This window comes from Protopterus annectens, chromosome 5.part1, assembly GCF_019279795.1.
Source record: "Protopterus annectens isolate FY-2018-M chromosome 5.part1, PAN1.0, whole genome shotgun sequence".
Lineage (NCBI taxonomy): Eukaryota > Metazoa > Chordata > Ceratodontiformes > Protopteridae > Protopterus > Protopterus annectens.
In genome coordinates, this window is record NC_056736.1 from 594,569,015 (window position 1) to 594,596,296 (window position 27,282).

The 27,282-nt window shown below is 43.6% G+C and overlaps 1 protein-coding gene across 1 annotated transcript in view; it reads left to right on the forward strand.

Moving 5' to 3' along the window:
• The window catches only part of LOC122803552 (ankyrin repeat domain-containing protein 50-like), a 226,204-nt gene extending 204,007 nt beyond the window's left edge, over positions 1–22,197 (forward strand). The window contains exon 3 of the mRNA XM_044073211.1: positions 18,319–22,197. Coding sequence (XP_043929146.1) covers positions 18,319–21,884 — 3,566 coding nt within the window. The 3' untranslated portion in view covers positions 21,885–22,197. The remainder of the gene's footprint in view (positions 1–18,318) is intronic.
• Positions 22,198–27,282: the final 5,085 nt, after the last annotated feature.

Sequence of the window (27,282 nt, forward strand, 5' to 3'; positions counted from 1 at the left end):
CTATTGGTCATCTGCACAGGAAACAAAAAAAAAATTAAAAAGAAATGAAGCAAGGCATTTAGCAGCATTTTATTGTAGCTGGTTTGTTGCAGATAATGATTTTTGACTGAATCTGAAAGAGAGTTGGCAGAAGATATCAAGAAGTGAAAGAAGGAGGAAGAAGGGATAGAGGGGCAGAAATAGCTAGGCACAGAAGACTGGGGAAAAAGCAGCGGTGCTTCAGTCTCCACAAAGAAGAGATAAAAGGTGCCATGCTGGGGGAAGATGCCATGCTGGAAAAAAGGCAGGACAGAGTAGAGAGAACAGATGACACACACCAGAATGGGCTACTTTCTAGAGGCCTTGAAATCTGCCCAGTGTGATGACAACCCCCTCTTAGAGGTAATTTCAACAGATCCCTGCCTTGTGAAGAAGTGTCAGAAAACTGGAGGGCAGCATTTATGGTACACTTTTACAAGGGGGAGGCGGTTACGGCAAGAAAAATCAGGTTGTTAAAAGGCCAGTTGGCTTAACAGCAGCAGCAAAAACTTCATGGTGAAAGTCCTGAGGAAAAAGCTTATAACATTTCTAGCAGATAATAGTCTGCAGTATGGCAACCAACATGGATTTGTGGCCAGTTGGAGCTGTCATAAGTAGGTACTAGGCTGTCGGCCCTAGGGCCTATACAAGCCCAGCCAAAAAGGTACCCTGGCTTTTCCACCCAAGAAAATTATTTTCCTGTGCCACTGTCGAGAAGAGCCACAGAAGTGACCCCCAGGGTGAATTTCCTATTCCCCATAGTCATCAAGATTTTTCTTGAGTGCTAATGAGGAGTTTTGTTTGATATAGACAGGTAGTTTATTCCAGAGTATGGGAAGTCTCTGGGACAGAAATCTATCCCTCCAGCATGTTCTGTTTATTGTGGTGACAAGGTTTAGATCCCTAGAGCATGTAGCTCGGAGGGATTGAGAATTCTTTAAGTGGAGCATGTCCAACAGCTCTGGGTTTGACATAGCTTTGTATGTTGGGCAGAAATCACCTCTGCGTAGGCGATATGCGACAGAGTAAAGCTGGAGTTTTTTGAGACTGTCTGCATAGGGCATCTGTTTGAGGCTGGTAATCCTCTTTGTGAGGTATTTTCTGCAGCCTTTCCAGTTGTTGTAGATGTCCTGTGAGGTACATACCAAAAGGGGCGCGTTGTGCTCTATAATGGGTCAAATGTGTGATGAGTAGAGGGGAACAATTACCTCTTTTTTTCTGGATGAGAAACCTTTTGTGATGAGGTGTGCCACGTAGAAGGATTTCCTGACTACTGTGGCGATGTGATTATCAAAGGAGAGACTACTGTCCACCTGTGTCCAAAGTCTCTTATCACACTTTCGGTGATGTTCATCTTGTTTCACTGTTGCAGTCATTACACTTGGGTTATCTTGCTGGCAGGCTACCTGCAGTCGGCCCGAATTCCAAAGTGTTGGTCTGGCGTCAGTTGCTGTCGCCTCTTCCCTGACGTCAGTGCGCCAGGGGTATAAAAGATGCAGCTGACGCCATTTTCTTCAGTCTTTCTTACCGTGCGGTGCCCGACGCAAAAGCAGTTCGCAAGTGCCGGTCGGCCGACTCCTGAGATTTTCAAAATCGAATTTCAGATCCAAAGTCTTCATTAAAGCTAAGTACCCCATTGGGGAAACTTTTTTCTTGCTCCAGACCGATGTCAGAAAAAGTTAACAATTGTATTTCTTGTGGGAAGCAAATACCTCATAAGGATTTTCATTCTTACTGTATTCCTTGCCTAGGCCCTGACCACGACATTGCTAGTTGTCGGTTTTGTGCTAGATTTAACCAACGCACTATTAAGTGTCGGTACAATTTTGCCTTTCATTACTTTGGCCGAAGATTTAATTATGTAATGCCGTCGGAACAGCCAACGACCGGAGTTTATAAAAAGCACAAGAAAAAAGACCGGCATCCGAGGTCCAAAACCGACAATGAGCCTTCCGCTAGGCCAGTCGCCGGTTCTCAGTGAGGCGCTTTCACAGCCCCTGTTACCCGCTACCTCAGAGCCACAGGCTGCTTCCGACTCCCACGTGGAGCCAACTAGGCCTCTGGATACTCAAGGTATTGGACACTCGGAAACTATTACCTCCGATGGGTCCGGAGCCGCTGAGCAGGCATCGGCTTCTGAGGGTGTTTTCAGACCTACACAGTTATATGTACAGCCAACCTCAGCTTCAAAGGCAGACTAAAGCAGCTTTAAAGACAAAGAAACAAGTACAGCATTCTCCTGGACAGACTTCCATGCCTAAAAAACAGATGCTTAAAATGGCGGAAGACCTAATGATCAGGGGTTCCCATCCCCCTCCTGATAAGAGGCCTAGGCAAGAGACAGAATATGAAACTTCATACCTAGGCTAGAGACAGAATATGAATCTTCAGATCAGGTTTCCATTTCCTCTGACTCCTCTTCTGAACAGGAATACTCCCTTCCTCCCTATGAGGATTCTGATGCTGAAGAGTCTATTCCTTCAGCCTCTCCTCCTGAGGATTATTCTTTTCGGGAAACCCTGCATACCATGAGGAAGCACTTTCACTGGGAGAGCCAAGATTATTCAGAATCTAAGAAAAGGCTCAGAGCCTTTTTTACTACCTCAGCACAGACCTCTTTCTATTCCACCTGTTCTAGACATTGTAGATGATGTATTGTCAGAGTCTGGCCTGTCTCCTGACTCTTTACCCCCTGCACCGGTTAAGCCAGACAGATAATACAGGGTTTTCTAGATAAAAACCCTGCTGCTGACCCAGAAACTATATCTCAGGGTCCCAAAGGGGTCAAGGCTTCCACTGCAAGAAACCCTGTCCTCTCTGATAGGGACTCTAGGGCACTGGACAGATGGGGGAAAAAAGTTTACACTTCTGCTACCTTGGCTGTAAGGGCTTTAAATTGTCAGTTTCATATGCTTAAATATCAGCAATATTTAATGCCACTGTTAAAACAGAAAATGTTGACAAATTCTGAATGTCCAGATAACAAGGAAATGCAGGATTTATTGCATGCAGCTGAACAAGTGGGAAAGCATACTTTGCAATGTGGTTTTGATTCACTGGCTGCCTCTTGCAGGGCCGCTGTTACGGGTTCTGTCATTAGAAGGCATGCTTGGTTAAAGGAACAGAATCTGCCTGATCTTGTTAAAGCAAAATTATTGGATGCTCCTTTACAGCATGATACTTTGGTGTTAAGGCAGAAGAAGTTTTGAGGAAAATGGAGGATAAAGCGAAATCTATGCAGGCAGTTAAGGATTTCTTACAGGTACAGCCACCCAGATTTAGCAAGAACTAGCCTTCAAAGAATTGGTCCTTTCCAGTGTCAGACAGACCACAAAGAAGCAGATACAGATGCCCTAGAGGCAAATCTCAGCCCTAAGGCTCATACAGGCCTAAACAATGGGGTGCTTCTACCTCCAAAAGCGGAGAAGACAAATCACAGCCGCATAGGAAACAGTCCCAATGACTTCCCTCTGCCAGCCAAGCATTTATCTTTCAGAAGCTCCCTTAGGGGGAAAACTAGCAGTTTTTTCACAAAATTGGCACATGATTACCCAGGACAAATGGGTCTTGAATATAGTGTCCCAGGGCTACAGGTTCCACTTTCACACCCGCCCCAAGGCAAAAGGTATGCCAGACCTGCCACATAATCAGTGGGCAGAGGCACAAAAGCAAGTTTCATCCCTCATGGACATGAGGGCCATTCAACAAGTACCACAGCAAGAGCAGGGGCAAGCATTTTACTCAAGACTTTTCCTGTTACCCAGAAAGGACAAAGCCTGGAGACCAATACTGGACCTGTCTATTCTAAACACTTTTCTGGACGTTCCAAAATTCAAAATGTTGACTCTGCTGCAGCTTCTGCCCATGCTGGGCAAGAAGGCTGGGCGTGCAACTTTGGACCTAAAAGAGGCATACCTGCATGTCCCAATCAGACAGTCTTGCAGAAGATACCTCAGATTCATAGCTGGCTCAATGCACTACCAATTCTCTTCACTGCCCTTTGGCTTATCTGCTGCGCCCAGGGTCTTCACAAAATGCCTGGCACCAGTAATTGCTTTCTGCAGACAAAGGGGGATACAAATATATCCTTACTTGGACGACTGCCTTATTCAAGCAGAGAATAAGGACATTCTGCTGAAGCATCTGGCGTTTGTAAAAAGATTACTAATTTGCCTCGGGTACACGGTAAACAAAAAGAAATCAAAACTAGTACCCTCTCAAGAGATAATATTCCTGGGTGCAAGCTTAAATACAACTGCCCAGATGGCTTATCTCATGCCAGAGAAACAAAGGCAACTGATTTCTTACTTCAAAGTGTTGGCAACAAAGACCCAGTTATCTGCAAGAAAAATTCTGCAGGCTTTGGGCTTCATGGCATCCTGCATTCTACTAATTTCATACGCAAGACTACATATGAGGAAACTACAATGGTATCCAAAAAGTGTTTGGACTCAACATTGCCACAGCCTGGAAACATTAATTACCCTCATTCCCTGCCTGCAACAGGAGTTTCGATGGTGGGCACAGGCCTGTCACCACAACAAGGGACAGCCATTCACTCTACCCACAGCCAGGCAGACACTAACAACAGATGCATCAGATTATGCTTGGGGGGCCCACATGGCAGGAAAATGTTTTCAGGACACATGGCCTGCAAGCCAAATGCATCTTCATATCAATCAAAAAGAGATGCTAGCTGTTCAGAATGCCCTGACAGCCCTCAAGGATCGACTTCATCCTGGACAACTACTGATAAAGACAAACAATACTACAGTCATGTGGTACATAAACAAGCAGGGAGGCTCACATTCCTACCCCCTCTGCAGACGAGCCATGACTTTGTGGAACACAGCATTGACTTATCAAGTACACTTGCAAGCACAATTCCTGCCAGGAAAGACAAATACTCTGGCAGATGAACTAAGCAGAAACCTCATGGATCCTAAAAAGTGGAAACTAGATCCACAAATCTTCAGCATGATAACAAGGAAATGGGGATGCCCAGACATAGATCTATTTGCCTCTCCTCACAACTGCCAACTACAGACATTCTGCACAAGGACTTATCACAAGCAAGCATGGAAAGTGGATGCTCTATCATTCAGCTGGAAAACCCTTACAGTATATGCCTTTCCTCCACTGCCTCTCCTCCCCAAGGTACTCCTAAAGGTCAGATCAGAGAAGCCAAAAATGGTACTGATTGCCCCAGACTGGCCATGCCAGCACTGGTACCCAATCCTAAAGAGCTTGTCTCGAGGCCCAGCCTGGACATTACCTCAAATTCCTCATTTACTGACCCAACAAAACAATCAGATCCTGCACAGCCAACTCAGAACCCTAAATCTGGCTGCATGGCGGATAATGTAACCACTCAGAAAGCATCTCTCTCTAAAGCAGTTATGGATGTTATTTTGGAGGCCAGGAGGCCCAGCACCAGAAAATTTTATATAGAAAAATGGAAGAGATTCTGTGTTTGGAACTAGGCACAAGGAATTGACACGCTTGTACCAAATATTAATCAGATTTTACAATACCTAACTGAGATGCTGGACAAAGGCCTATCCTTCTCATCAATTAAGATCCATGCCTCTGCCATTTCAGCTCATTACAATACGGACCCACCTATTTTTTCACATCCACTGCTATGGCAGTACCTCAGAGGGGCCAAAAACATAAGACCTCCAAGGAGAGCACCAATACCTGCATGGGACCTCAGTTTTGTCTTGGAAAAGCTTACACTGCCTCCTTTTCAGCCAGCCAATACAGCTGAGATACAATTCTTATCATGGAAAACAGCTCTGCTCTTAGCTATAACTTCAGCAAGAAGAGTCTCCGAGTTACAGGCACTAATGGCTGTGGAACCTTTTATAATTTTCCATCCGGGCAGGGTTTCTCTGAGGACAAACCCAACATTTATGCCTAAGGTAGTGTCCAGTGTGGCCCTTAACCAAACCATTCATTTGCCTAACTTTTACCCAAACCCACAGAATAAGGGGGAGAGACTTCTGCATTCTTTGGACATACACAGACAGCTACGCTTCTACTTGGACAAAACCAAACCTTTCAGGAAGACTGAGCAACTCTTAGTGGCATATGCTGCAGGATCACAAGGAAAGGCTATCTCAAGGCAGACTATTTCAAAATGGATAGGCCACTGCATTCGTTTCTGCTATTCACAACATGGCAAACCAGTGCCTAAGGGCATTAGGCCATATTCAACCAGAGCAGCAGCCACTTCAGCAGCCTGGACATTTTGGAGGCTGCAACTTGGACTTCAGTGCACACTTTTACAAAGCACTACCACTTACCTCTTTACTCTAAATCCAGAGCAGGCTTTGCCGCTGCAGTTCTGCAGGGCCTGTTAGCCACTCCTAATTCTATTTAGGCCCAGCCACCCAAACTCAGCTGTGGGATTCAACCCAAGTGTAATGACTGCAACAGTGAAACACAATGAACATAGTACAGTTGTGTACCTACCATAAGTGTAGATGTTAGAGTGTATTTACTTTTGCAGTCCAGGTTACCCTCCCACCACCCCCCTTACATTGCTGGGACTTATCTGTACTTCTCTGTTCTATACAACCTATGTGGTGTATTTGCTTGTAGATGAAGGTAATGTTTGTTAGTGCATGCATTTTTATTGGCAACGTTTTTACCCTACCCTTTTGGGGGCACCTGACATCTGGGGCAAGAAAAACTGAAGAAAATGGTGTCGGCTGTATCTTTTATACCCCTGGCGCACTGACATCAGGAAAGAGGCGGCAGCAACCGACGCCAGACCAAGACTTTGGAATTCGGGCCGACTGTGGGTAGCCTGCCAGCAGGATAACCCAAGTGTAATAACTGCAACAGTGAATACAGTGTAACATCTACATTTATGGTAGGTACACAACTGTACTTTAAGTATACTACCGCCTATGTTGTAGTTCATGGGTACAGAGTTTTTACCAAAGGGGATGACAATGCACTTTTTGGCATTGAGCTTGAGGCCATGGCTTTGACACCAGGCATCTGTCTCAGTGGGACCCTTTTGTATGATGTCCATATCGTTAGGAGTTTCGATTATGGCTCCTAGTTTGCAGTCATCTGCAAACTTTGTTAGCCAAAGACCTTCTGTGTTAGCCTGTACTTCAGAGAAGTAGATGCCAAACAGGAGAGGACCCAGGACTGAACCCTGTGGTACTCCAATTTTCCCTGGTCTAAAGTCGGATTTGGAGTCTGCTACTTTCACAGTGTGGGTTCTGTCAGTGAGCCAGTTGGCAACCCATCTTGTGACATAGGGATTTATACCTAGTTTAGTGAGTTTATCTATAATTCCAGAGTGGGGGATGGTGTTGAAAGCCTTGGCAAGATCTAGGTAGGCTGTGTGAACCACCTTACCCTCGTCTGCAGCTTTGGTGACTGCTTCAAAGAAGTCGATCAGGTTTAGGAGACATGATCTGCCTTTTACAAACCCGAACTGGGTGGGGTCCAGAGTTTGGAGATTACCAATGTCTTTGTTTATAAGTTCCATGATGATACATTCCATGGCCTTGCAGACCAAACTCGTCAGGCTAATGGGGCAGTAGTTCCCAAGGTGTGTAGTGGACCCCCCCTTGTGGAGTGGGATAACCGTCACTGTGCGCCATTCAGCGGGCACAAAGCCTGAGGTGAGGCTATGATTGAACATGGTACTTTGGTTGGGTGCCAGTTCGTTCTGTAGCTCATGTAGAACGCAGCCTGGGATGTTGTCTGGTCCCATGGATGCTGTGTTCTTGGCTTTAGAGAGTGATTTTTACCTGTGTAGCCATAATTACAGGAACTTTGCATTCTTCCGGTATAGAGATGGTCCCTTTAGGGGGTGAGAGGGGGGTAAAGTTAGCACTGAACCTATCTGCCAGGATGTTGGCAATATCAGTTGGGTCTGTATATTTAGTGCCATTGTGCTGTAACTCAGAGCAGATTTGAGTGTTGCCATTGAGATTCTTGACATAGCTATAGAATGTTTTTGTGGTTGTCTTTAGAATCAGTGGCGATTTTGTTTTCATAACTAGCTTTGGAGGATTTTATCAGGGATTGCAGCGTCTTACTGAGGCTGACCAGGGAGCTCCTCCACTCCTGGGATTTTACTCTCTTTTGCAACAGTTTCTTCCTTCTGTTGTAGAGTTTGTTTATGGCAGCGGACCAGCAGATTGGCTTCCTTTTTTTTGGAGGATAGCATCTTGGTTCTGTTTGGGATAGCATGATCCATGCACTCGTGTAAGTGCTTATAAAGTGCAATTGTGTAGGATTCAGTAGTCATAACTGTATTGTCCATGTGCATGGGTGTCATGAAGTTCACCACTTCTGTCTTAAGAAGCATGAAGTTGGCTTTGGAGAATTTTTTTACCGTGGTTTCCTTAATGGGGGGTGGAGGCAGGATGGGGATATCTAGGGTGATTAACTTATGGTCGGATCGGACCAATGAGGCGTTGACTTCAGGTGTGGAACACCAGTCAGTCATGTTGGTAATGACTAGATCTAGGATATTGTTGCCCCTGGTGAGGGTGTGGTAAGTTGATCCAGGGCATTGGAGTTTATGAATTCCAGAAAGCGTTAAGCGAAGGAGTTGGTACATGAGTAGTTTTCCCAGTTAATGGTGGGGTAGTTGAAATCTCCCATTATTAGGGTGTTTGGTTGAACCCTAATATTTTCCAGTACATCAAGAAAGGAGGAGTGGGAATCCTGGGGCATGGTGGGGAATCTGTAGCAAGCTACAATTTGGATTGCAGTTTTGCCCAGATTTAGTTGCACTTGAATAACCTTGGATGCATTATGCTGAGCAACTAGCCTGGAGGTGTGGATATCCTTAATGAATATGGACACACCTCCGCCTTTAGTGTTCCAGTCCAGGTTACATGGCCGAAAAGTGTGGTATGAGTTATAGCCTGGTAGTGCAGGGGTGCACTTTGGAGCCTTGAACCAGGTCTCAGTCACTGCACAGATATCAATGTTCTCCATTTTAAGGGGTGCCTCAAGTGAGTGCATTTTGAGATTTAGACTTCTAGCATTGAGTAGCATCACCCTCCGTTTTTGCTTGCCTGTTCCTGTTACGGTGGTGAATTTGTCATTTCAACCTTGCCTAGAAAAGGCACTGTAGGGGCGGCAAGAACCTTAGCCAGTATCCGGAATCCCAGGGGGTGACAGGTGCCAGGCCATCTCTAGCAAAGCATCGTGGTCTGTCAACCGTGTCATCCCAAGCAGACAGATACTGGATCCCTTTAGAATGACACCAGAAGCTTAGCCAATTGTTGAAGTCAGTCATTTTGTCCTTGTACTGCGGTATCATTCTGGATGATGGCAGAATGCTACTCGGGGCTACAGTCATACCTGCCTTGGCTACAAGATCCGAGAACTCTTCCGTGTCTCTTTTCATGTAGTCCAGGGAGGTACGTCTCAGGTCGTTCACACCAACATGGACAATGACAGAGTCATATTTGTACTTGTTGTGGCGTGACCTGAGTGCATGAGTTATGTGGTGGATCCTGGCACCCGACAGGCAGCTGACAGTAACCTTCTCCTTGTTTAGCCTGGTGAGTTTGGTATCAATGTGCCTGACTATAGAGTCACCTATGACTGGTGTGTTGGGTTTTGCCTTATGGTCTGTGGTTGAGTGGCACACTGAGTCTGCGGGCTGTTTGTCATTTGGGTTGTGTTGGGGGGTGGAGGTTGCTTGCATTTCTGCTTTGGAGGTCTCTGTTGCTTGAGCAGATTATTATTGAGAGCCTCCGCAAATGTTTTTGTGATTCTATATGTGGATTTTGGTGGTGTAGATTTAGTGAGACTATGTGATGATTGTGGTGTGGTGCAAGTGTTTACCTTCTCCTCTTAACTGTCAAGTTCAGTCATGGTTGGAGAGAGCTTTACCTCCAGTTTGGCTAGATAAGTGCATCTCTCACAGGTTGTAGTGTTGGTTGGTAGGAGGAGAGGGTTGTCTGTGTAAATGAGGCAATTTCTACATTGCCCCAAGATGCCCAGATTCATCAGATAGACAGGAGAGAATACTGGGAGCTGATCTTTGGCCATGCCTGAATAAAAAAACTATTTTCCTCTAGATAAGTGAGGAAAGTGAGTACAAGAGCTCTTTTTCTCTCAGCAAGTGAGGAAAGTAAATACCAAAACTGTTTTCTTCTAGGTAATGAGGAAGGTTGAGTGCTGTAGTAATTAGTAGCTTATTTAGTACTTACAACAAGTTGTGAACAAGTGCTGATCACAAATAAGCAAATTCAAGTGCTAAAACTACGAATCTGTATCTGGACTAAACTAGATACAGGAAAGGGGGGAAACAAGTGCAAAATGAGGGCTTTTAAATCAGAAAGTTGAGAGAGATGGAAAAACTTCCCAAATGGCCAATAACTACAATTTCTGGGCCATAACCACTCCTTATGTGGTAGATAGGTTACCTAGTACTTACCACTCCCATTGATAAGCTAGAAGGCTTCCCTCCAACACAGAAAGCCTGGTGGACTCAGAAGCTTACATACAGTCCTGGATACAGCAAATCTGAATCTGGACTACACTAGTTGCAGGAAAGGTAGGAAATGGGCTTAGATTTTTTATATACAGGAAAGTAGCTAAAACAGCAGTAAAAACCATTCAAATGCGGTGCAAGCTAGCATACTTGAGTATGTAGCAATGTTAGACCAAACAGTTTAAAAAAATGCAGTTAAATTAAAAATGACTAAAAACAAGTGCAGAAGGAGTCTATTATGTAGAATGAGGTTAAAAGGATGGGACCTAATTCAGTTTTATGACTGGTTTACTGTAGAAATTGGCATGAGAGAATCATAAGTTCATAGGTAAGTACTAAGGTAGCTGCCCTTGTGGGCTATTTTAAGCCTATTCCGTTTGTGCTGGAAATAAACTATCCCATTCGGTTATACAGTGGCCTTATCCATCCCGTGGTTAATAATTATATATTACCCCTAATAAGAATAATTGTAATCATGCCATATGTGACACCCTTCCTTAGGGCTAGTGTTCAAAGAGTCTTAATCCTCACCATGGACATCGGTGATGGACATTCACTTGGGATAAAAATGGATACACACAGTGTTTCCAGATGCAGCTCTCTGCATCAAGCACAGTTTCCCTTAACAGCACACAGTGAACACACTCAGTCCTGGAGCTGGGTTTCCCTCTGTCTGTCTCCCTCCAGGCCCTCAAATAAGACTCCCCACTGACATGGCTGTAGAGTTGAGTCCTCAACAGTGTGTTCCAAGCAAAGTCCTCCACCACCCTGTCTGTGAAACCAGCGCTCTGTGTCCCGCTCCAAGTAGCTGACACAAACGTACACTCTGAGATTTGATTTTCACACACACACACACACACACACACACACACACACACACACACACACACACATATCTGGGAAAGGCTGGCAGAGATTTATCAGGTATGGCCCCCCTCTGCCCCTACTGTAAGGTAGGTACTGCCACCAGAACACTCCAAAGACAGCTACTTTAAGGCTCTTAAAAGGGTACCCAATTATATTAAGTATAGTGTTTGACCAATACAGCAAGACTTTCAGGAGCGGCCACAGTGTCACCAGATAAGTACTCTTGAAGGTTAAGATATTCTCTAAAAGACTAGCCACAATGAAAAGTTTAAATATATTTAATAATAAGTAGTAAAATAACATAAAAGTACTAAATGTCTATTTATAATAAACACCAGAGTTTCAAACACAGGAAATATTAAAAATAACACATATGGATAGAGTCATACAGATACAGAAAAACAGTACTCAACTAATCTCACTATATTTTCCTGACTGACCTAAAGAATTTCTATTTTTTGGTTACTTTAAAGCAAGGCAGGATGAAGTGGGTGAGTCATAATTTTGTCAGGTTTCAAAAACAAACTGCTCTAGACTTCAGTGTCATCTAATACTAAAATTTCATGTCAGTGCTGGATTTCAGAATGACATCACATACGTCTGGTCACTTGACTTCTGGTTCCCCACCCACTTTACTAGAAACTGAACCAGAATCTAGCACATATGTGTTACCACACACACACACACACACATTTGCTAAGAAGTGTTATAGCATCTGGAAGCCATAAAACCATTTCAAAAACTTCCATCCTTCCAGATTAGCAATTAGTTCACACCTAGATGACAGTACAGTAGTATTCCCAGTCCTAGTTTTCACAGACATTTCATCTCTGGCTGCAATCAGAACTGTGAGATACAATCTTTATAGCCTAAACCAGGTAATTTAACTCATTACATCCGAGTGATGCCTCCAGGTGCATCTGCAGTTAACTCCTACTGATGTCGCTAGGTGTTAAATATTGTTTGTTCATTTGCTAAGATGTGTTATAGCATCTGGAAGCCATAAAACCATTTCAAAAACTTCCATCCTTCCAGATTAGCAATTAGTTCACACCTAGAAGACAGTACAGTAGGATTCCCAGTCCTAGTTTTCACAGACATTTCATCTCTGGCTGCAATCAGAACTGTGAGATACAATCTTTATAGCCTAAACCAGGAAATTTAACTCATTACATCCGAGTGATGCCTCCAGGTGCATCTGCAGTTAACTCCTACTGATGTCGCTAGGTGTTAAATATTGTTTGTTCATATTTGTATCAGTAATTCCAAAACCATGCTATGTACAAGGTTTTAAAAGATTTAGTCTTAAAGCTTACACAATGGCAAACTTAACTGCATTAATATATGACTTCTGCCTAGCACAAGTAAACAGATTTAACTGTTTTTATGATTTTAATTTATGTAGATATATTTTTCATTTTTTTCTAAATATCTCAACAATGAAGTAACACAGACAGAACTCCTTAGCCTCATATGAAAGTTGTCAGCTAAATGAATAAAATGCTGCTGTCAGTATGTATGTAACTAGAGTGGTTGCTAAGATCTTGTAATTTGTTTACAAAATATTACAGATGTAATAGTTATTGTGTTTACTATGAGTTACACAATTTGGTTTAAGATCTATGAACTAAAGAATACTACTGCTGTAAAATAGTATGTGCTGAAGAGTATGCTATGTATACTACTTTAATAACCCCTATGGTTCCAGAGATATGAACATTTGTTTGAAATGTGAGGACATACTTTGATTCTGTCAAAAGGCTTAGGCCCCACCCATTAGAAGTTACATTTGCAAACTTCGTGGGCTCCATTGGAGTGAATGAGTTAATTTCAGATTATTTTTCAAAGTTAGCTGGACTGAGACTAACCTCTTCTCTTCCAGTATCCTCTGTTGTAGTGTATTCATTTCAACACTTACAATACAATGTGACATACAGGTGTATTTCTTTTCTGTCCAGCAGGACCCACTATTGGTTCATTTTTAACACAAGCAGCTTTACAATTACATTTTTCAACACAAGCATCTTTACAAATCAGCTTGATATGCAAATGACTTATGATTTTTTACAAAACTCCGCTTAGCTGTGCTAGCATATGTTGCACATCCACTGCCGTACTTTTCCTGATATAGCTGGCAACACCTCACATCATCACATCATACATAATTTGAAGGGATCCGTACATTGGATAAAGCATTTAAGAGCTGCCTCTGTCCATTAGTAGTTCAGGGGGCAGTCCTGTGGTACATTTTTTGTTTCCCTTCCGTAGGTCTACATTGCACTTGAAAGTAGAATGGGATGAACTTTGTTTTATGTGGATGGGGAGTCTGTTCCACAGCAGAGGTACCCTCTGCAAAATATAGCTGTCCATCCGTACCATTCTGTTGATGTTGCAGAGGTTTAGATCCCTAGACCAAGTATTTTTGATGTCATTTAGCTTGCTGATGTGCAGTAAATCTGTCAGTAATGGGTTTGAGGATACCTTGTATGCCAGACATGGGTCATCTCTTAGCATTCTGAGTCTGTCCACGTAGGGCATGCTTAGGCTTTGTATCTAGTAAGGTATCTCTGCGAGCATTACAGTTGTTGCATGTGTCTGGACATACGCATGCCAGGGGGGGGGGCATTATATTTGTGATTAGCCTACTGAGGGCTGAGTAAATGGGAACAAAGACATCCCTAGATCTAGACACAGTCCCTTTGCTTATAAGCTGTGCAGTATAGAAGGATTTTCTTACAGCAGTAGACACATGTTGGTCATAAGTTAGGTCATTGTTGACACAAGTTACCAAATCCCGAACAACTGGGTCAACTCTGAGGGTAGGATTATCGGTGTGGAAGTTCCCTGGTGTACATAACTTCCTAAAGGATACAATAATGCATTTCTGGCACTTAGTTTCAGACCGTGATTCTGACTCCAGTTATTTATTCAGACAAACATTCCTGCAGGATGGCTAAGTCACTTGGGGATTCAGTGACTGCTTCTAACTTAGTCATCTGCAGACTTAGTCAGGCAAAGCCCTTTAGCATTGGCTTTTACTTCAGAAAAATAGATGCCAAACAGGAGAGGTCCCAGCACAGAACCCTGGGGGGACTCCACTGGTGACTGGTTTCTGTGTGGAAGTAACATCCCATATTTTGATTAAGGGTTTATCGTATCAAGGCTTTTGACCTTGTTCCCCACAGAAAGCTGATAGAAGCATTGGAAGGGTTGTGGGTAAGGTAAGGATGTTGGAACTCAACAACTTCCTGGTTGAATGATGGAGCAGAGAGGGTTCTGGTGTGAGAGCAGTGGGAATTGGAGAATTAATGGAGTACCACAGGGATCCGTCTTGGGTCCAGTATTTTTCATTGTTTTTGTTTCAGACATTTCTGAGGGAGTTGAAAGTTGGATCATCCTCTCTGCTTGTAACTCAAATAAGATGTGCAGCAGTGGAAGATGAGGGTGTAGATTCTAATAACGGGTTTGGAAAAGCTGGAGGAGGCCCCTAGGCAAGTCCAGGACATGCTGGGAGAGATCATATCGCCTGTATTGCATGAGAATGTCTGGAGGGTCCAACTGGATAAGTTACAGGGCTGTTACTAGGACTAGGGAAGGCTGGTCTGCCTTGCTCATTTTAGACAAAGTGTTACTGTAGCTACCCTCCAGTAACAGCTTGTGTAACTTAATAAGTTTGTGAAACGCATCAGGAGTTGCATCAAATGAGATGTTCATCACATTAATCACTGCTGCAGTAGATTTAGGTATATGGGTTACATCCTGCCAAGGGTATAACAACTTGCCAGCTTCCAAAACTTCAGGGCACTTTTCTTGCACCAAAACTGTCAAGCAGCTTGAGCTGAGCTGACTGAAAGAAAAAGTTTGAGCATCAAGCCCTTTAGAGCTTTACTGTCACTGAAGAGTACGCTCCTCTGAGACTTTTGAAAAGCGGCAGTCATTTTTTGCTGTTTCCTTTGCTGGGTAGATAAGTTCCCTTTGGGAAGATAAACTTCCATGTAATAATTTTGTTTATTGTTGATACTTACCTCTTCAGGAAAAGTTTTTTTTAAAGCATGGAGTTTATTTTAAGAGGTTCTCACAAGACTACAGTTCTTTTAAATGGCAGCACTCTTTTTTCCTGTCAGTTTAAAAGTTGTTTAAAGTAGTTGAAAAACATTTTTTTCTGTGGAGAAATTGTGTTTATTTTACTTTTTGGCCTTGCAGAGTGTTTTACATTTGCTTTTTACTGTGTTTGTCTTAGGAAAAAAAGTGACATTTAAAGACTTTTTGTTTGTTTTTTTACCAGCATTTGCTGCTCGTTTTCCCTGGGAGAAAAATGCACTATTTTTGCCTTGACCATGGAACAATTTGCCAGTCCCATGATCAGTCCTCCTTCCAGTCAGAAAAAGAAAAAGTTAAGCATCTGCCTCAGCTGCAGGTGGGTGACTCTGCTGTGGCCATTAGTTGTACTTCAGACCATTTTACCCTGGGTCCCTGTGGTATAACACCTACAGCCACTGTGGAACAGGGGATAGCCATGTCCTCTGGCTTTTGGGTTCCTCTCAATGTGCAAGAGAGAGAGAGACACACTTATCGGTCCTGGGAGAGGGAACAGGAAAGGCTTCCTTGTTGTGTCACAATGCTGTGCCCATCTCTGGGAAAGCAGCTGCTGCCGTTACTAACACAGGTGGCCCCATTTTTCCTGTCAAAAAGAAGCAAAAAGCTAAACATATATCTAGTCCTCTTCAAATTTCCCTAGACCGAAGTATTTTACTGGGTCTAGCTCAGTGTTTAATTCAGGCTGTTGATGCTTCTGTATAGTAGTTTCTGGTAAAAAGAGAGAGGAGTGCTTTTTCTTGAATAGATTCAAGATTCCGAATCTGGACATGAGGATGTAGGGACAGGTACAGGGTTTTGTAGGAACACACACAAGATCTTTTCTTCAGAGTTAATTTTCTGCCTCGGGGGGGTTCTTTCTCTGAGACTATTTATTTCTAGAATGAGCCAGATGCATTAAATAAAAGGGAAATCAGTAACATAAATACAGGGAATTAGAAAACTGGGTATTCAGAAGGGAAGGGAGCGAAGGCTGAGGGGCACAGAAGGCTAAATTTGCAGAGGAACAGAGTATAAAGGGTATGTGATGTAGAATACTGTGTGCATGGGGTAACTGAATGTTGAAAGGACACTGGGCACAGAAGACTAAAAGTAAAATGGTGTGAGGTATTGGAGTAATAATAATTGTTAAGCAGTTAGGACTACTGGATACACAGTCCCTTTTCAGGGGCAATCCAGCAGCAATGTCTGGTTAAGTGACTTATGCAAGGTCAAAGAGAAGGCAAGTGAAGGCTGAGGGAATCGAACCCCGCACTGCAAGATCTATAGCTCACAGCCTTAACTTCTTTGCCATCTGCCAGACTAAGTAATCCCCTGAATGCAAAAGTATAGCTGAAGTTAAATGTATTTGCTTACCCGTATGTGTGAATTTCATCTTCTTTTTTCAGCTATTGCCATCAGGGGTCGCCACAGCGGATCATCTGTTTGCATTTCTTTCTGACCTCTGCATTTTGCTGTCACACCAACCACCTGCATGTCCCCTCTCACCACATCCATTAACCTTATCTTAGGACTTCCTCTTTTCCACTACCTGGCAACTCCATCCATAGCATCCTTCTCCCAATATACCCAGCATCCCTCCTCAGCACATGTCCAAACCAAAGCAATCCTGCCTCTCTGGCTTTGTCTCCACACCATTCAACCTGAGCTGACCTTCTAATATACTGATTCCTAATCCTGTCCATCCTTGTCACACCCAGTGCAAATCTTAACATCTTTAACTCTGCCACCTCCATCTCTGACTCCTGTCTTTTCATCAATGCCACTGCCTCCAAGTATTTAAACTCATCCGCCTTTGCCAACTCCACTCCCTGCAGCCTCCCCATTTTGTATCCTCCCTCTCATTCACACACACGTATTCTGTCTTAGTCTTGCTGTCCTTCAGTCCTTTCCTCTCTATCCCTCTCATTCACACACACGTATTCTGTCGTAGTCCTGATGACCTTCATTCATTCACACACACGTGTTCTGTCTTAGTCCTGCTGACCTTCATTCCTTTCCTCTCTATCCCTCTCATTCACACACACGTATTCTGTCTTAGTCCTGCTGACCTTCATTCTTTTCCTCTCTATCCCTCTCATTCACACACACGTATTCACACACACGTATTCTGTCTTAGTCCTGCTGACCTTCATTCCTTTCCTCTCTAGAGCATATCTGCACTTCTCCAGGGTCTCCTCAGCCTGTTCCCTACTCTCACTACAGATCACAATGTCACCCACAGACATCATAATCAATGGGGACTCCTGTCTGATCTAGTCTGTCAATCTGTCCTTCACCATTGCAAATAAGAAAGGGCTCAAAGCTGATCCTTGAGGTAATCCCACCTCCACCTTGAATGCATCTGTCACTCTTACTGCAGACCTCACCACTGTCACACTACCCTCGTACATATCCTGTACCACTCTACATACTTCTCTGCCACTCCCGACTCCCTCATGCAATACCACAACTCCTCTCTAGGCACCCTGTCATATGCTTTCTGTTAAGTCCACAAAGACATAATGCAACTCCTTCTTGACCCTCTCAATACTTCTCCATCAACATCCTCGGAGCAGACCTCTCATCTGTAGTGCTCTTTCCTGGCATAAAACCATGTATGTGTGAATTTTGTACTTGTTCAGATATACAAGACACTAGTAAGCAGTGAATACTGCACTAAGATGTATGGCGGATGTGTGCTTCTTGAAATACAGCCCATGCCATTTAAACTGTACGTCTGAATTCAGTGTAATAACATCAGTGGTTTGCACAATTTTCCTAAGGTGTTTACTGTTAAATGCGGTGTTTTAATTGTTTGCTTAGTTCTCAGAATAGAAAGTTATTTCTTTTTTTTTTTTTTCTTTAAGGATACCGCAAGCTTTGCTTGGATGACCTGCGGAAGGCACACATTGTGAAGGATGTACAGCAATACATTCTGGGTCGTCTGGACCAGGAGGAAGCACTAAGACACCACCTCACTCGGGAGACTGCAGAAATGTTAAACCAGCTCCACATCAAAAGTAATGGTTGCTTTCTTTACCTAGAACGGGTTCTAGATGGTGTTGCTGAGAACTTCATCATGTTACGTGAGATTCGTGACATTCCAGGGACACTAAATGGATTGTACCTCTGGCTGTGCCAGAGGCTTTTCTCCAAGAAACAGTTTACCAAGGTGCAGCCCATCTTGAATGTCATGCTGTCTGCACTTCGACCTCTGCAGTCAGAAGAGCTGTATGCAGCTGTATGGACAAAGTACATGGATTTGACACCTGCAGACTTCCACCTCAAAATGAGCTGCATAGCAAAGCTCGTGGTAGAAGGGCATGATAAAACAAAGATGCTCTTTCATCACAGCTTTGCAGAATGGCTTCTGGATGTAAAATACTGCACTCAGAAATATCTTTGCAGCACTGCAGAGGGACACAGAATGCTAGCCATGAGTTTCACTTGCAGAGCAAAGAGCCTTACCCCTAGTGAAATCCAGGAGTATGCTTATCATCTGATCCATTCCAATTTTCAGCTTGATTCATGCTACTTAGCACTCTGGATGGTGTGGAGTGGGACACCAGTGACCGACTCACTGTCTGCTCTCCTTCCTGCAGAGCAGGAGGTTCTACAGCTTTTAGTGAAAACTGGTGCTTACGTTACAGATCAGGCCACTGATACATCAAGTGTCATCCACCGAGCCCTGGAACGAGAGGATTCTATTAGAATGCTTCTGGAAAATGGAGCAAGTGTCAATCAGAAGGATTCCAATGGCAGAACTTTGCTTGCCAGTGCAGCTCACAGTGGAAACCTTGAAGTAGTTAATCTTCTGATAACAAGAGGGGCAGATGTAGAAATACAAGATAATAACGGACAAACGCCACTTACCCTGGCCGCAAGACAGGGTCACACCAAAGTACTTCACTGCCTTATAAGCCATGGTGCCAGTGTTAATCATGCTGACCAGGAGGGATGGACCGCACTGAGATCTGCAGCCTGGGGTGGACACACAGAAGCAGTAACTTTGCTGCTACGTTCAGGTGCTGATGTAGACAGCACTGATTCCGATAACAGGACTGCTCTCCGAGCAGCAGCATGGGGGGGACATGAAGATATTTTACTGACTCTTCTTAAACATGGGGCTGAGGTTAACAAAGTGGACACAGAAGGCAGAACTGCTCTAATTGCAGCTGCATATATGGGTCACCGGGAAATTGTTGAACTCTTATTAGATCACAGAGCTGAGATCAACCACAAGGATGTAGATGGAAGAACTGCTCTTTCAGTAGCAGCACTTTGTGTTCCTGCTAGCCAGGGTTATGCCGATGTTGTCAGCCTACTTCTGGAACGAGGAGCAGAGGTTGGCCATCGAGACCAGGACGGGATGAGCCCTTTGCTTGTGGCAGCCTATGAAGGTCATGCAGATGTTGTTGATTTGCTTTTGGAAGGAGGAGCCGATGTGGATGATGCAGACAACACTGGTCGAACTCCTCTTCTGGCCGCAGCATCCATGGGACATGCAGCTGTTGTTAACATGCTACTTTTCTGGGGAGCTGCTGTTGATTCAATAGACAGTGAGGGGAAAACGGTCCTTAGCATTGCTGCAGCACAAGGCAGTGTGGATGTAGTACAGACTCTTCTGGATCGCGGTTTGGATGAAAACCATCGTGATGACATGGGATGGACTCCCCTTCATATGGCTGCCTTTGAGGGACATTGCATGGTCTGCATGGCTTTGATTGAGCAAGGGGCTAGGGTTACAGAGGTAGACAATGATGGAAGGATTCCACTGATCTTTGCAGCACAGGAAGGCCATTATGATTGCGTGCGGTGCCTTCTGGAGTGCAAGTCTGCAATAGATTATAGAGGTTATGATGGGCGAACTGCTTTGTGTGTGTCAGCCCTGGAATGCCATAAAGATGTGGTGGAGTTACTACTCAGAAAGGGTGCAGATGTAAACCTAAAGGATGCTGATGGACGTCCAATGACCTATCTTCTTGTGCTGGAGAATCTCTTAGAGATGGTGGATCTTCTTTTGGCAAATGGGGCAAATATTGAGAACAAGGACCCTGATGGAAGAACAGTGCTTCATGTTTCATGCTGGCAGGGACAGCTCGAAATGGTGAAGCTTCTGGTCAGATATGGGGCTGATGTTAATGCTTTGGATGGTGACCGCCGCTCAGCCCTACACTCAGCAGCCTGGCAGGGCCATGCTGTAGTAGTTCAATTTTTAATTGAGTGTGGTGCCCATGTAGATCATGCTTGCAATCAAGGTGCCACCGGCCTCTGTATAGCAGCTCAGGAGGGTCATGTGGATGTAGTGAGACTTCTCTTAGAGAAAGGAGCTGACCCAAACCATGCAGATCAGTATGGGCGAACACCAATGAGAGTAGCAGCAAAAAGAGGGCATGCAAAAATAATGAAACTTTTGGAGATGTATGGAGCCCCATGTTACAATGGTTATGTGCCACGAGTTGAACAAAAGGAACACCAAACAACTATGAAAACCCACTCTTCTGGAGTTGCATCTAGTAGCTCAGGGAGCCCTAGCACTGGGGTTGGGGAGCTGCATTCTTCAGGCCCTGCTGCAATGGGCAGGAGAATCATGGTGGTCAGTTCTCCCTCTGATTCACCAGAATCCACCACAGAGCGCCGCAAATCTTTAGTGTCTGATAACTCCCTCAAGAGTTCAAAGAACTCCTCCATTATGACCTCATCAACATACCATTCCCTTGCAACAGTGCAGACTGTTCCGATAGACAGTCTTAGTTTCACCCAGCAGATTCAGCAGCACTCTCTTCCTCGCAGTCGAAGTCGCCCAGCAATCATCTCCCCCAGCTCAACTCTTAGGAGCAATAAGCTACAGTTGAGTCCCCATAGTACTGTCTCTGAAAACTTGAGCCTGAAGGCAGCCCAAAGCTCTGCACTTTCTAGTCCTGTACTGAGCCACTGCATTTCTGAAAGCCCACAGAAGAACAAATTTCCAGTATCCCCTCTGAAGGCAGGGTCACCAGCCAAGTACGAACTGTCCCCTAAGGCAGACAGTTTTCTGCCAGTTTCCCCCAGATCTGAAAAGTGGTCATCTGGAGTAACACCTCTGGTAGGTACCCCTACAGTGTTCATGCACTGCCGAGACTTTTCTCCTACTCACTCTGTTTTGGGATCACCCCTCTGTATAGATGCTTTTGGACAGAAGAAGATCCACAGTCCATCCAGCAGTACTGGTAATGCAGATCAAAGAATGAACGGAATTCCAGCACAGCCAAAGAACAGTTGTCATAGCAGCCCATCCTATTCACCTAGAAAACCAACAAGTGCCACTACAGTGCCTGATCCCTTTGATAGCATAACCACTTTGAACCCCCAGCTCAGTCTGAAGCAGGCCATCAAGCTGCAGTTTGAGGGTCCAACGAGCAACCTGAATTACAAGAAGGAAACCCCCTTATGAAACAGTAAGGTGGGGAGCAAATTTGCTGTTACATTAAGTAGCACCTGTGGTTTGCAGTCTGTAATATAAAACTGGTACTTATTTCACTAACAAGTTTGCCGGTGTTCGGAGCTGCCCCACTTTTTATTTGTCTTACAGTCACAGCGGTGTACTGCTTGCAGGTACAGGTGTTAAACAGTTCATGAAAACAAGATATTTGGAAACACATTCCATCTGTTAATCTGCTTCACTAGAAGAAATACAAATTGTTGTGGTGATAGTGTTTGGGGAGCTGACATTGCCCCATTGAATAAACGTACAGTGTTTATTGTTATAGCTGGATTTTGTTGCATTATTAGTTTTTAACACAATGTTTTTGTGCCTTCATGTTGGAACAGGGCATCTGCCCTTAAATACTGGCAGCCCGGAATTGACTTGTGACCTTGGAAGCAGGAAAGCTGGCCAGAAGTAGGGATGGGAGATTTAAGCCTCCAATGGCCAGCTCACCTATCTCAGCAAGGGTGTGTGTTTTGTAGCAAAATGCTGCTCACTAGTGGAGGCTGGAGAGAAGCATTAGTGCATTACAGTGCATGTATGCTCACAAAAAGGAGGCGAGATGTTGACGTTAAGTGGACAGCTGTGCTCGTAAGCACATGTATGTCATTGCATGCTTCTCTACTTGGTAAAGGTAAGAACGTGCAAACATTATGCCAGCTGTTAAGATTAAATGAAAAAGGATGAAGGCACCTTGATCTATGCTCCCCTTTGTAAAAATGGTAAAAATGCCCTGCTAGCCCTGGCCAGATTGGTGGTAGCAGGCTGGGTGCATGCCAGTCCATTGTGGGGGGTCATGAGGAAGGAGGGGCACCAATCCCCTATAGGTGATCATCTTGGCCAGAATTCTTTTTTAAAAACATTATTCAGTGATTGATATAACAGTGTGTTAATTTATTGTGCAGTCAGGTTCTTCATAATGCGTAATATAAGGATGTTCTTCGTGTTTCACTGTTGCAGCATCACATTTGGGTTATCTGCCTGCAGGTAGTCCTCAGTCAGCCCGAATACCAGAGTCTTGGGATTTCTGCATCAGATGCTGTCGCCTCTTCCATGACGTCCGGTCATCAGGGGTGTAAAATATGCAGCCAATGCCATTACATCAGCTTTTCTTGCAGTGCGGGAGCCTGAAGCAGTTTGCAAGTGCCGGTCGGCTGCTTCCTGAAATTTTCATTGTTCGAGTTTCAAATCTGAAGTCTTCTAAAGCCAAGTACCTCGTTGGGGATCCTTTTTTCTTGCGCTAACCGATGTTAGAAAAAGTTAACAATTGTCTTGCCTGTGGAAAGCAAATACCTCACAGAGATTTTCATTCTTACTGCGTCACCAGTTTAGGCCCAGACCATGAAGTTCCTCACTGTCGGTTTTGTGCCTTGTTTAACGCCCGAACTATTCGTCAGGCTATTTTTGTCGCTAAATTCTTTCATGCTCATTCTTAGTATTCTGAAATGGCTTCGATATGCCATCTGACTACAGATCTTCCAAAAAAACATAAGGATAAAGACAGAGACAGATCACATAGGTCCAAAACTGCTGACAATGCTTCCATTAAGCTAGTCGCCAGTCTGCCGGTACACAGTGAGGCGCTTTCGCAGCCCCTGATACCCACTTCTGCATATTTGCAGGCCTCTGCTGAGACCCATTCAGAGTCCGGTATGCCGCGAGATGCTTCTTCATCTATGGAACCTGCGGATGTGTCTACCTTGGATGGGTCCGGAGCCACTGTGCAGGCACTGGCTTCTGAGGGTGTATTCCGACCTTCTGATGTTTGTATTAAACCATCTGCTTTGTTTCTGAGTAAAACTACCGAGTTTCTCAGGCCCAGAGTTCACACTACGCCTAGAAAACAGATGACCAAAAATGCATGCTCAAGCTCCCATGCCACAGAAACAAATGCTTAGAATGGCTGAAGACCTTATAACTTTAATTAGGGGAAGCCAGCCTTCCCCCTCTAAAAGGCAAAGGAGTGGTTTTCCTTCTGATTCTACAGACCATGAGTCCAATGACTCTGACCCCTCTGATCACCAGGACATTCCCTTATCTAATTATGAGGATTCAGATGCAGAGGATTCCATTTCCTCTGCCTCCCCTCCAGAGGACTTTTCTTTTGGTGAAACCTTGCATACCTTGAGAGCATTTCTGCTGGGAATGCCAGGACTACCCACAATCCAAAAAGACTCTGAGACTTTCTAGACTTGACTCAGCACAGGCCTCTAGCTATATCCCTCCTGTCCTGGATATTGTAGATGATGTCTTCATGGCAAGAGACTCCACAACAAAAGCAGAAGAGGCAAGACTTTCTTAACCAGAGTTTATTAAAATGCGTACGCAGTAAGTGCTTTCAGGCAAACATGCCCTTCATCAGACAAAATAAAAAAGTTAAAACCACTTATTTAAACATCATAGCAACCAATCAGAAGCTAATACTTTATCCTCCTTTTTCTTAAAATGGGCTTTAAAGGTATAGCTGTATTTAGACCAGGGCTTCTATCCGCACCTAGCCTAATTATCCATTTTATTTCTAAACATTCAGTTTAATTAGATAACCACCCCCCTCACATTATGTACATTCTGCTAAACCATAAACCTAAAAAAGTGATCTTCATGTTCATCTCTATGTTGTGCCAAAGCATCGCGTACATCATGATATCTGATATCAAACATGTGTCCAAAGATTCTTTCCTTTAACATACAATTTATCTTACCAACATAATATGAGGTACAGAGTTGGCAAACAGTCGAACTACATTTCTAGTTTTACAGTTAGCAAATCCCTTTAATGAATACTCCCATTGTGTCCTGGGATGTATAAACGCGTTGGAGGAACTAATATGAACACAAGCCCTGCAATTTTGGCATGGGAAAGTTCCCTGATGCCCAGTATTTCATAATACTCTTTGAAGCCATTCTGGGCTCATGACAGAGCATGTCTTTTAAATTTCTATTCCTTCTGAATGTAAAATGAGGTCTTTCACGTACAATATCCGCTATTCTTTGATCTGTGTGTAACACCCTCCATTTACGTCTAATGATGTCACATATCCCCCCCATTTTACTACTGTAAGTTAGCAGAAACTGTCCCCGATTGGATCTCCATGTATCTCGCTTGGGTACCCTTTCTTGCCCATCCCTATGGTACCAGGGTTTTGCTACCCCATTCCGCTTAGTTTTTATATCTTCTACATTCAAATCAACGTGCTGTCTTTTGTATCATCTGTCCACAAGATTTTCTGCTAAAATGTCTGCCTCCAACTCAAATTTCTCAATGTTAGTACATAGTCGAGAGATTCTACTGACCTGTCCTTTCACAATATTCGTGAATGTACGACTGGTGCATGCTATCAAAAGATAGCAGGCTATTCCTCCAACAATCCTTTCTAATAGTTTCAATCCCTCCTGTTTCATTCTTCCGTAAACGTACATCCAAAAAATCTATCTCGGATGATGAAGAACTTATGGTGAATCTAAAGAAATCAGTAGTACTCTCTAGAAAATTCACGAAAGAGCACAGATCCTCTTTTGTGCCCTTCCAAACAAAAAACACGTCATCGACAAAACGGACATAATGTCCTAGCATGTTACTCCAAGGATGTGTCTGGGAAAATAACACCTCATCCTCCCAATATGCCAAGACTAAGTTGGCATAGGAATTAGCACAGGGTGTCCCCATAGCGACACCCTGTGCTCCGTCTGTAACAGACACCTTGACACAAAGATGTCATAATCAAGTACCAGACCCAACAGTTTACAAATCCTTTCATTGCTAATTTCATCTATTTTCAATTTGTGTGCCAAAACCTGCTCTATAGCCTTAAGCCCATATTCATTATTAACTGTAAATAAGTTCCTTACATCCAAGGTAACAAATATATAATTAATATTATCAAGATCATGTACATTATTAGACAAAGTGGTCAGAAAATGTGCTGTATCTCTTAAAATCCTGGGATATAGTTCAACTACAGGTCTTAAGGCACACTCAACCCGATTTGAAATGTTCTCAGTGGCCCAACCCCTCCCTGAGACTATATAGGCCTCAGGGGTGGGATACAGCCATTTTTATGTAACTTGGGTAGACCCTTAAACTCCGGTATTCTTGGGTGTTCAATAAAAAGAAACTCATACAAAGATTGTGTCAGTAATCCACTTTTTTCCATGTTGGATAAAATGGCCTTAATCCTAACTTTTAAGGAAGTAATCATCAAGGGAGAAAGTGGTACAAAAGTGTCAATATCTTGTAGCAATGATGTGAGTTTATCACAATAATCTTGTTTATTTAATATGACAGTCGCTCCTCCTTTGTCCGCTGACGTTATCACTCTCCTTTCATCTGATTGTAACTGTTCTAAGGCTCTCCGTTGCTCACGTGTCAGGTTGCGATACCTGTGTCTGTTACTCCTTTGTACATACTGCTCTATCTCATCTTGATACAATTTAACAAATGTAGTAACAGTAGGATTAGTGTTGGGTATAAAATCACTGGGTTTCTTCAGATTTACCCCTCCATCACCTGTATTATTCTTAAACATGTTCTTAAGTAAAACATTTCTAGAAAAACACAACAACCACAATGACCTGACTGCAATCAGACAATGCATCAGGAACAAAAGTCAAGCCCTTACTTAAAATGGTGCGTTGCAAATCTGAGAGTTCAACGCTAGATAAATTGTAAACAATGTTACCAGAAATGTCCTCAGTCACTGTGAGACCCTGCGTCTCTTCTCTTCGCATCGAAAACTCCGTTTCCGTGGATTCTTCTTCCTCACTGGGGCAGGCAACACTGGAAAAGTTGTACTCTGAAACACCATTGCTGTCTTAGGTCTGGCGATACAGGAAGATTTCCCAAATTCGTGGATACATTGTTCCTTTGTGCCAAGTCTTGTGGCACAAAGAAATCATCTGTTTTAAATGAAGATGGATCCCTTCTTTCTGGTTGTTCATTCATCACACTAGAGACCGCAACAACTCCTGGTGCCTTCTCTAAAAAATTCTTAGAAGCTAAAGGTTGCTGTTCCAACAGCTGCTGTTCATGCTGCTGATTAGAGGCAGGTTCCCTTCTGTTAGCTACATTCGGTCTTCGGAAATTATTTGCATTCTCATGTGGCCAAACAAAAATGCGACCAGAAGAAAAATCATATATGAAGTTACTCATTGATTTTTTATTACTCCGGAGGAGACTCAACTCATAAGCAGTGTTGAGTCCCTGAGAAAAGACATAGAACTACGTTTTAAAGAGGAGTATCAAGAAGATGGTAATGATTTATTGCCGACAGTTTCAGCTTACGACACTGAATTACAATGTATAAAAATCAAGAAATTGGTTTGTGACTTCAATGATTTTTCTTCTGGTCGCATTTTTGTTTGGCCA